Source organism: Mytilus californianus, unplaced genomic scaffold (assembly GCF_021869535.1).
Source record: "Mytilus californianus isolate M0D057914Y unplaced genomic scaffold, xbMytCali1.0.p SCAF_31, whole genome shotgun sequence".
Taxonomy (NCBI): Eukaryota; Metazoa; Mollusca; class Bivalvia; order Mytilida; family Mytilidae; genus Mytilus; species Mytilus californianus.
The window spans coordinates 911619-923333 of NW_026262681.1; the positions used below are offsets into that span (position 1 = coordinate 911619).

The 11715-nt window shown below is 33.8% G+C and overlaps 1 protein-coding gene across 1 annotated transcript; it reads left to right on the top strand.

Moving 5' to 3' along the window:
• The first annotated feature begins 3915 nt into the window (after window positions 1-3915).
• On the top strand, window positions 3916-5048 carry LOC127736437 (uncharacterized). Its single transcript, XM_052246982.1, has one exon. It carries the CDS (start codon window positions 3919-3921, stop codon window positions 5029-5031), a length of 1113 nt encoding a protein of 370 aa, XP_052102942.1. The 5' UTR covers window positions 3916-3918; the 3' UTR covers window positions 5032-5048.
• Window positions 5049-11715: the final 6667 nt, after the last annotated feature.

Consider the following 11715-nt stretch of genomic DNA (forward strand, 5'->3'; position numbering starts at 1 on the left):
AAATAATTTAGTGCTTTGTGTGTTTTCTCACTGGAATTTACATAGACACGATCATGATTTTGCACCAATGCGGGGTTAAGCAGCCAGCAATCAATCAATCGCTGAATTTGGGGTTTGTGAACTTTTTTGTAGCCGGTTATTGTCTCCATTGCGACATCAGGCAGTTCTGTTGTTACTGTTATTGTTTCAATTGCAAAACTCTTCGCGCGAATGCTTCGTCAAAATTGACTGAACATTAAACTTAAGTATATTAAGGGTGTTAAAAACTTTAATAAAGTAATTTAATTTTGTGTTAAATTTCATGAAAATTGGACCAACAGTGTTTTTTTCACATGAAGATTTTGATTTTTTTCTCCTTCAATGAATTAATTTATGACACTTTAACATTCCACATTCCATGTTTTAAAGTTTTGAAACTAGTATGAAGTTCAAATATGAAATATTCAGAACTCGAATGAGATTTCTTAACTGGGTCCAAGAGAACCACCTATAACAAAGATTTGAAGAAAATATTTGAAATTTGTTCAAGTCTGGACCCGATTTTAACAGTAATATTTTCTTGGTTATTACTATGATAAATAGTTTATGAACCAGTTCTTCTATTCACATATCTAGTATCCCTTCATGTTTCTTTATCATATATCTATCCGTATGTTATTTATCTAGCTGAACAAATTTTCTAGTTTTCTTGTCAATATCTGGATCTGTCTTATGGATACACAATTATTCTATTTACGGTGGGGTTTGCTGGTTTTGTAGCTAGTTATTTAAGTTTGTGAGTTTCATTGCCACATTTGTTTAGGACAATTTAATATAAAATTGTATTTCTAATCTTATTTAAATTCAAAAAGATATAATTAACGCTTTGCCTTTTTCATTGTATATCATTTGTATATCGTAATGAATAGGTGTAAATGAATAGCAAGCTCACCGTCGTCCCCCATTTCCGGCCAAGGCACCAAATTTTGTTCAATATTATCAACCCGATAGGGCATTAGGGGGATCCATACATAAAAGAAGTTCCCAAACTCTTAATCAAAGTCCACGCTACTGGTAACTGGACCATGTGTTATTCGTAGTTGTTTTTGTTTGAACGTCAGTTTGTTTTTGTTTGTGTTTTGTATGCCCCCGCTGTAGTCATTAAGTGTTACCCTTGACCGTCCGTCTGCTTCCCTGTCCGTCCGCCTTTCCGTCCTTTCGTCCGTCCGATTTTCGTTTCTGCACTCTAACTTAAGTTTACCTCGTGCAAATTTTATGAAACTCGTACACAATGCTAAGAACCAAAACTAGCAGACATAGTTGGGCAGTGAGTCACTTACCGTTCTAGAGTTATGCCCATTTTTGACTTGGAAAATTGCAAAGCTTGAGCGGGGGCATTCATGTCATCAGACACATTCTTCTTTTATTATTTAGGAGTCGGGTGTTCGATATGATATGTTGTACAGTCCGGTATTTTTGTTGATTCCCGTTATCCATTTAATTGCATGTATTATTAAATTAAAGACACAACTAAACTATATCAACAGGTGAATAAGGTACAAAATTGAGAATGGAAATTGGGAATGTGTCAAAGAGACAACAAACCCGACCAAAGAGCCGAAAACATAACTCATTTTTTATTGAAGATATTTGTATTTCTCCATAAGTTTGAACCAAATAGAAGTCATTCATGAATACCTCGGAGCATAAAAACAATACACACTTGACCTAATGACATATTTCATTTTCTGAATTATAGTACTTTATATTAATACTAGTTCAATTATGATAATATTACTGCAATAAAGCACTAAATGGGTTGTTGAATATGCATTGTGACAGATACAAGACCCTTAATGTATTTGTATACGCCATCAATCCAATATCAATTGAACATTCCATTTATATATTTTGGATAGTATAAGTTAGGGGAAACCGTTGAACGAGATTACAACTCCTGTTATTTTGTTATTATTTTTTATCCTGTATTCAAGTCCAATGGATGCAGGACATCCTTACAAGGTGTGTTGAAACACATTTAAAAAATATTTTTATTATTATGATATTTTGTTTATTGTTGCAAAAGTAAAGTTTTACGGAAAAAAATTAACCCCAGGCCCCTATCAAGAAAACTTTCAATCGAAAACAAGATATTCAAATTAAAATTCCATTTCTAAAAGTAATATAAAATTTATACAGCTCCCTAAAATATGACCATTGTGTCACTTATCCGTTTACAGGTAAGATGCGTATAATTTTACTTTCTTTGAAATACTATATTTTAAAGTAAAAAAAAATATGTGATTACATTTTAGAAGACGGGATTTTTTTAAGTATAATTCAGGAGATGGGAAGTTCAATACATATGTTACTTTTTGACGAAGGTAAAGATATTGTAATCATCACTGAAGTTGCTGGACTAGTTCATAACATTAGTGCTAATTTTTATTGAAACTATGAGTAATAACATGAATACGACTTTTCACTGTAATACAGGGGAAGGGGGGCTGAAAAAACCCTTATTCGATATCTCCTTTATCACTGCTGGAAAATGATTTGGCAACATGATTATTTCAGTAATGATATAGTGTTATAGAGGAATTATACGCTCATGTCCATCCACAGTTGATATACACTTTTGCAGAGACATATAATACAACAGTTGTTTCAGTTTATGTCTTAAATAATAATTTATAGTTACACATTATATTTTTCCTCTTGTCATAATATATATATCTGACTTTTGTCTTTTAAAAAAGTATCAGAAACAATTGTCGGATCATCAACCCTACGGAGTGTAAATCAATCATTAGTTTCCGTTCTTTAAGACTTTTCCATTTTCATTATTATTATTCCCGAATAAGATTTTTACATAACGTTGACCTTTTATAAATGTTTTACCATAAGGAACATAGATTTCATGTAAAGGTAGCCGTAATATTTTAAAGTAGTACCAACTATCACGTTAGGAAAACAGAAAGTGTATAAATCAACGTCGCTGTTATCACCAAACTTTAGGTGTTCGACACCCCATGTGAAAGGCTTATCTTGGGCAGGGAATGTTGAAAATCAACATCAAATGTTACAATATAATTGTGGTTAAATAAACTTCCAGACAAGTTCTGATAAATTTTTGAAATAAATCACCTTTTAAAGATTGTTGTAAACCAAAACAATATCAATGCATGAGACATTTTCGCATGTCTACTTTGAAGGCTCGTTCCGATGACTTTTGATAAAAACGTATGCTGTGACGAATCTCAACATATCACATATATATACTGGAATATTAAGTCGTGATATAAGGTAATTCTTAAATAGTTCCTTCCATCAGAAATTATTATAACGATATAAATCAGATACATTTATGGCCTTTAAAATATTATTTGCTCTATTCTGTCGTCTTTTTAAACGTTTGAAAACAAAAGTAAATGTGAATTCTGTTAAAAAGCTTTAAAATTATCTTATACTTTAGAATAGAAATAAAAAATTATAACTAGATTTGCACGTAAGATGCCAGATGTTTTGACCAGCATTGGAAACCGTTCCTATATATTTTAACATAGAGAAAATTTTCGTCACATAGTCGAAAATATGTATAATCTTTTAATATTTGCAATTAGGTATGATATTTTGTAAAAAGACGTTTTATTTGAACAATCCGGTGTTTCCCCTGAAATGTCAGCAGTTTTTAAAATATTAAGATAAGATTTCAAATTTAAGCCAGTGTGAACTATTGGGACAACTTGTAGGTCCGCATTATCCGTATTGGCAAACAAATCCGCCGTTCAAACATATAGATAATAAATCTTCTTTTAATTTTGATTGACTGTTATAAAATTGTATTTACATTTTTAGCCTTCAGAAGTGCTGATCAGTCACATAGGCTTCCGACATTCACAACTATCAATTTTTTTTTTTTTTTTTCAGGCTAAAGTGATGAAAATGGGTTCAAAATCTTCTTCAAAGAAGAGAAAAAACGGTCCTCCCAAATATATGGAGAAAATGTTGTTTATAAACCATAAAGAGGATCAACAACTTCAATATAGATTGGAACAACTTCATTTGAAATCACGTGACCGAGAAATTGAAATGGATCTCGCAAAGAACCGTGTCGAGAAAGAATGGAAACAAAATAGCAAGAAGCAGATAACAATAAGCGAGTTAAATAATGCAATGGGAAAATATAACCGAAATGGATTTATACCGGACACAGCGACAAGAGCACGTGCCAGAAGAACGTCTGCTAAAATGGCACAAGATTTATCAGTAAACGATTATCTTATCGAGGAACATCGAAAACTATCATCTGTCATTCCTGAGATTTTGACTTCTTTGACTATTCCAAAAAATCAAAATTCAAAACAGTTAGTACCAGATACTCCTCTCCTTCAGCAAGGTCATGTGACAGATTTAGATGTTAACAAAATTGTCAAGATGACACACGCAGTCAAAATACTGCGAAAAAATATATCGACGAGAATGAAAGCAAATGAACACCAACCTCCGCTTACTGTGGTTCTTAGACCTTCAAGACATGACGGAGATCTTAATGTTTATACAAACGGTGCATGTGCACTAATGAAACGTAAAATTGACAGAAAACGGAAAGAGTCAAATGCGAATTATGAACTGCCGCCATCTATGCAGAGGAAACTTGCTACTCTGGAAAAGCAAATGTCCGACCCCCGTCGTCAATCGGTAATTGCCAGTATTCCTGACGTATCAAAATTGAAGAGCCAACAAAAAAGACATTCAGTATGCGTTCCTGCCATGCAAAGGGCACAGAGCATAGCAGCACTGCCACCTATTCCGACAACACCTGGAATGTTAAGAAGTCTCACGAATGTTTCAATGAACAGTGCATTAGATCATCGTAGAAAAAATTCAACAGAGGGAAATTCGCAGACTATTGACGAAGACGAACTTAGATCTAGACAAAAAATAGCCATGGAAATGGAAAGATATGATGCTGTCAGAAATAAGATAACAAATTTCCTAGACAATAAGATAAGAGAGATTGACTCTAACATGTATATAGATGCTAGATGATTGTTATTTTTCATTAAATAAATGTTCCAAAATATGTTGATAATTATCGAAATTAAACGAAATATAACACTTCACTTTATTGTCGATCATAACAAACACTACAACGAATATCAAAACGATAGATAAGAAATACACGAGGCTTTCATGTGGGCAATCAATGTACAGTGCATATATGTCGGGATCTGCTGAATATACGACCGTGTATATTAACATGATATATCACTATTTAACCGTAAAACTCCGATACAATACATATATGAATAAATAACGATCTATATTCTCGGCTCATGGGTTTTCGTGCTATTAAGAATGCATTGTGACGTCACAATTTCCATTGAAAAAGCATGGATAGTACGAATTCATACGACGTACGAAAACATATGATCTGACCATATATATGTTACAGGCATTTTCTAAATTTAGGCATTTTGTAAAATGCCTTAAAACTTTAGGCATTTTCTAAAATGCTTGCAAGATTCAGTCACTTTACATAATGACTAATTTTTCTATGCATTTTACAAAATGCCTGGAAAAATGTAAAGGCATGTTACAAAATGCCTGAAATTATTATATAGAATGAAATGTTAAAAAAACAATTGAAAGCTTTGAACAACAGAGAGTTTTATTTATGATAAATACTGAATGTTAAAGCTTGCATTTTAAGAGTTTTAATAATCAAAAATAAATTTTACTGAATTATTCCAAATTCACACAAGCACAGAACTAGACAATTATTTGTTATTTCTTAAAATGTTTGAATGACAGAACTGTTACACAATATTTGTCCTGATTTTTCTGCAAATACATTGTTTGGCGTAAAATTTGGTTTTAGCGCTTCGACCACATTTGGGGAAACCTGGATCATGACACATTTAGCTCTTTCATTCCCTTTTCAGATAAAACACTTAACGTTCGACAACATTGGGTTTCGCAATAAGCAGACACATCACACATGAATATCTTCTTTTTCATATGTTCCCAAAAGATTCAAAGTACATTATCATGATTAGTTTGACTTGTATCTTTTGGCTTATAGCTTTTAACGGAATGAAGCAGATCTGCCCATGACGGGTGATGCAGCTATAGCAGGAGACGCTTACCCTGTCAATGCACCGTTGTTTGTCTCGTCTATGTCGATTTTCGAGATTTTAACCACAGTTAACTACTGTTCGGATTGCAAAGACCCAGGAATTCCCTTGAGGCAGTGAAGATGAAGATACTCATATCTTTGCATCACAACCAAACACGACCTTGTATGGCGAAACCAATGCTATAGAGGGGAATTTGTTTGGATGAGGATGTATAAATTCTCATTATTTCTGAATGGGGACAGTGAATATATTGCCGCATGTTAGTAAAGTGCAACACTCTCTGCACGTTAAGAACTCTATGACCGTTCTGCAGGTGGAATTTTCTGTTCCTATCCAAAATACCTTCATTTCAATTGCAAGCGGCAGTCGAAATTTCATAATCCTTTATACAGGTCAATCCACTGCAGAAATAACCCATATGAATTATAACCAAATTATTCTCGTCTTAAAAATGCATGCAATATTTGCTACTGAAAGCAAACATACAGCAATCAGTCTTTTTAAAACGAACTTCTTTTTCTCTGCTTCATATGTTTCACTTCACTGTTTTGAATCTCGATTTTCTAAAAATTCGTTTGTAAATTTTGAAATTTTGTTCTATTGAAAGAACAATTTGTCCTTCTGCCATTTTAACAAAATAATCATAAATTTAATACTAGTATTTGAAATACATCTAGTGAGTACATACTTAACATAGTTTCACTAAACAAAAACATATCATATGACATACAAACTTTCCCAATTGTTTTTTGAAGAATAAATGAATTCTAACGAACCATCAGTTATTTTCTTTGCAAGATGTTGTGTTTGTGTCCACTTTTTGTCATATGCATCTCAATGATATCCTTTTTGTACAAATTGCCTGAAACCGAACAAGCAATTTATTGAATTTTGTTTCAAAATTTCAGTTATTTTACAAAATGACTAGGTATGTTTAGTCATTTTATATAATGCCTGTCAAGGTTAGGCATTTTTTAAATTGCTTGAAAATTCAGTCATCTTACAAAATGCCTGTAGCATATATAAACTAAAATTGCGCAATGTCGGGCAACACAGAAGGTTCTCTCTTGGCTATTTACATTTTAAAACGTTCGCAATATTTTACTATCAAAACTATGTACACTCTGGTGTTGCCTAGCTAATTACAATAACTCCAATCACTGATGGTCCTTGAAAAGAAAGATTGGTCGTGGGCATCTGTACTGGTTCTTTCTTGGTAGAAGCGTTTTTTTTACATCTGGTTCGATAACAATTGGGGTCAGATATTGTTGCCGGTCTATGTCGATTAGATCATGCTCGATCTTGAATAGCATGCATTTATTAATCTGTTTGTTTTCCTCCGTTCTTCAAGACTCTCCCATTATAATGTTTTAACCATATTTGTGACACCGCCATATTTTCGGTCGGTGTAGTTGTGCACAAATCTTGCTGCTCTTTTCAGTACCTGCTCTATTGCCTTGATCTTATTTTGGTTTGTTGGATCCCACCCTGTGCATGTATATTCCACTGCTGCCAGGTCTTACCATGAATACATATGCAGCTGCCTATAAAGGTTTTGTGCAGCATTTGAGATTTCTGCGGATATATCCTAATGCAGTATTTCCTTTGCCATCTGTATTGTCGATATGTTTATCCCAGGTTAGGTTGATCCTAATTGTTATATTCCTACGTATTTGCTGGCTTCAACTGTGTCTAGAGTTTGACCGTGGAGTTTGTATGATGTTTGTATCACTGGTAGATTTTTCTTTTATATTCTTATAACAGTTAATTTTTTGGCTTAGAAACTCATTGCCATTTGTTTTCCCTGTCTCCCAATGATGTTTAGTTTTGATGTTATATTTGTTATTCTCATCGGATTTTGTCAAATTTCTTATCGTTTGTAGTTGTAAATCTTATTTTTTTTCTGTTCTATTCGTGTGTTACGGTAAAGATAATTAATCACCCAGTTCATTTATAAGATTTTAGTTTGGGTCAACTAAATTTCTACGATGTATTTGGTTTACAGTTTGATTTAGAAGAAATACCGACATAGCTTGATAATACAATTAATTATCTAATTACTACCACAATTTTGTATTAATAAGTATTGCAATTTTCATTGTTATTAATACATGTTATATCAGTATTACAAACCTAATCTTTAACTCTATTCTATTTTTTTGGAAATTTATAGAAATTTAAATGTGACGTCACATTGTGCGTCGATTTCTTCGGCTAACATATAATACGTTGTTCGGCTGTGCCTTTTTTATGTGCTGATTTAGGTTGTTTTATGTATTCGTTTTTATTCTGTAGTTAGTGTTAACATGTATATCTATTCTATAGTCCTTTTTATAAATTTACTGTTTGCAAAAGTATGAATTATTCTAAATACTAAGGATTTTCTTATCCCAGGCATATAACCATAGCCGTATTTGGCACAACTTTTTGGAACTTTTGGTCCTCAATGCTCTTCAACTCTGTACTTGTTTTGGCTTTCGGGCTTTTTTGATCTGAGCGTCACTGATGGGTCTTATGTAGACGAAACGCGCGTCTGGCGTATTAAATTATATTCCTGGTACCTTTTGATAGCTATTATTTTTAACATTTAACATTGCCATAAAAGCGGTAGGTTTGGCTAGCCACAACCAGGATCAACCCACCATTTTTTCTTAAAATGTCCTGTACCAAGTCAGGAAAATGGCCATTATATTATAGTTCGTTTCTGTGTGTGTGTTGCATTTTAGTGTTGAGTTTCTGTTGTGTCGTTGTTTTCCTCTTATATTTGATGTGTTTCCCTCAGTTTTAGTTTGTAACCCGGATTTGTTTTTTTTTTCTCAATCGATTTATGAATTTCGAATAGCGGTATACTACTTTTGCCTTTATTTAAGACTTTCTGAAGACGGTCACTGTTTGCTTGGTTGGTGATGGTTCAAAGCAGTTTGTTGCCATATGCGAATAATTTGGTCTCTGATGCAGTTGCTGTTTCTGGTATGTCATTAATGTCGGCCAGGAACAGTAATGGTCCAAGAATACACGAGATTACTAGTTCTTCCGTGGAGACAGCTCCTTCTTGTATAACGATCCGTTTCCTGTTATGTAGGAAGGAGCGAATCTATCTGTTGGTTTTATGGTTAATATTCTAACTTGTGTAGAAGGCGATGATGTGGCACATTGTCAAATGCTTTTGCAAAATCTAGAAGAAGGATATCTACTAGACAGTTTCTTTTTAATTTTGATGCGATGTCGTAAATTGTTATGATAAATTTGTATTCGCGGAATCCATACTGTGCATTAGTCAGTATCTTAATTCTGTCGAAGAGGTCCATTATATTGTTATGTACAATATGTTTTAATAACATAAACGGTACCAACTTTAATGCACCAGATGCGCATTACGACAATTAGTGTCACTTCAGTGATGCTCGAGGCCAAACTTTTTGAATATACAAAATCTAATGCAGATGTTGAAGAGCGGATCAAACCAAAAAGAACTTAAAGTATAGCCAAACCAGGACAAGGAATCACCAGCCCAGTAGTCAGCTTCTGTGTTGACATGAATTATCATTGATATGGTCATAATTATAAATTAACTGTTTACAAAACTTTGAATTTTTGAAATACTAAGGCTTTTCTACCTCAGGAACAGATTACCTTAGCTGTATTTGGCAAAACATTTAGGAATGTTTGGTCCTCAATGCTCTTCAACTTCGTACTTTGTTTGGCTTTTTTAACTTTTTTGATTCGAGCGTCACTAATGAGTCTTTTGTAGACGAAACGCGCGTCTGGCGCAAATACAAAATTTCAATCCTGGTATCTATGATGAGTTTATTTTCTTAATTCAAAATAATTTCAAAAATTTCATAACAGCAAATTTTAATCAAACAATATTCATATTTTCATGCCAGTACCGAAGTACTGTCTACTGGGCTGGTGATAAATGTTTCTTCAGTGGTGCTCAAGACTTTGCATGTGATGGGAGTAAGAGATACTGGTCTGTAATTAGATGCTAAGTGCATGTAGACTTTTTTTGAAAAGTGGAACTCCACGTGCATTTCTACAATCTTGCGAGACTTCGCCAGTGTTCAGTGATGTTTGACATAGGTCTGTAAGAATGCCGCTGCTTTCAGTATAAAGAATGGTACTGGATCTGGACCAGAGGCTTTATGAGGGTTTTGATTTTCAACAGTTTGTGGACTCCGTTAGTGCTAATTTTAATATACCTCATGGTGGAATATGGACTTCTCCCTTTATTTGGGTAGTTCTTATGGGTTTCTTTGGTAAAAACTGACAACAATTGACCATTTAGAATGTCCGCTTTGCCCTTGTTGTCACTTTGAAAAAAATCCATTTAATGTTTTAACGGTGCAACTCTTGTCTATTCTTGGCCTTTGCACGTGAGGTATGACCAGAATTATTTTGCGTTGTCTTTATAGTCTTTATAATCAGAGCGGACTTGTTCCATTTACTTCTTATTCGTTTGCCTGATTTTCCGTTGTACATCTTGTTTTAGTCTCTGATGCCTATCCATGTCTCTTTCCTATTCAAGATTTTCTTGTCTTCATGTTTGCTTTTTATTTCTGGTTTATTTTGCGTTTTATTGTATTAATCCATGGATAGGTGTGTCTTCTTTGTGTCATTTCTTTTTATGGTAATCTCTTCTCTGTGGTGGTTTGTATGGCTGCTTTATTGTTTACGATTTTAATAAAGCCTGGTAGGTTTTGGTAGGATACTGTATGTGGTCAATTGTTTGTTCTGCCCAGTTAAATGTCTGGTAAGTTGAAGTCGCCACCAATAAGGAATATAACTTTTTGATGTTCCGCTCTGATGTTATTATTTCGTTTTTAACATTAATATTAATTTTGTCCAGGTAAGTGTCGTCTGTTTTATCTGATGTTCGATAGAATGTACCAACACTCATTTTCTTTTTTCCTTTTATATTAATCGTGCCAGTCTGCAGTTCTATATCTGCTTTTAATGATATTTCTCAACTGTAGTATTTGTTAAGCTGCTATCATTACTCCTCCGTTGGGGTCTTTTGTGCGATCTCTGCGTTCCATGTCATAGTGGAAGTAATCTGGTATGATCTTACTTGATGTGATGTTGAAATCTAGCCATGTTTAAGTGCCTATTATTACGTCTGGTTCAGTTGACTCAATAATTGCTTCAAGCAGTTTATCCTTTTCTCTCAAGAATTTGAAACTTAATGTTTAATAGTCTTTTTTTTTGTAGGCTGGATTGGTTTTAGTTGGTTATGTCATGATCGGTATATCTGAGCTGTTTGCCATTCATAGATTGTTTGAAATATTAAATGTTGAGCGCTTGTTGTCATCTCCATTTGGTGAAAAATATATTTTTGTTGACGAATTGTTTGGTTCGGACCAAGATGGGCAATATCATGTGTCTTCACTTTTGCCTAGGTTGCTGAATTCAGATGTTGACATCCGAATGCAATTTCTATGCGTCCACTCGTCACAGTTGTCGCAAGCTATAGATTCCGTTTTACATGCTTTTTGGCATATAGTGAATGGCAATATTGGTTGTCTCTGGCCTGGTTTTGTCCATATGCCACTCAGTAAGAGAAAGATGAGTCTTTGTGTACCCCTGTCCCTGG

Bases quoted from the DNA above. Each gene is read 5' to 3' on its own strand.
- LOC127736437 (XM_052246982.1), top strand. From the start codon at position 3,919: ATGAAAATGGGTTCAAAATCTTCTTCAAAGAAGAGAAAAAACGGTCCT.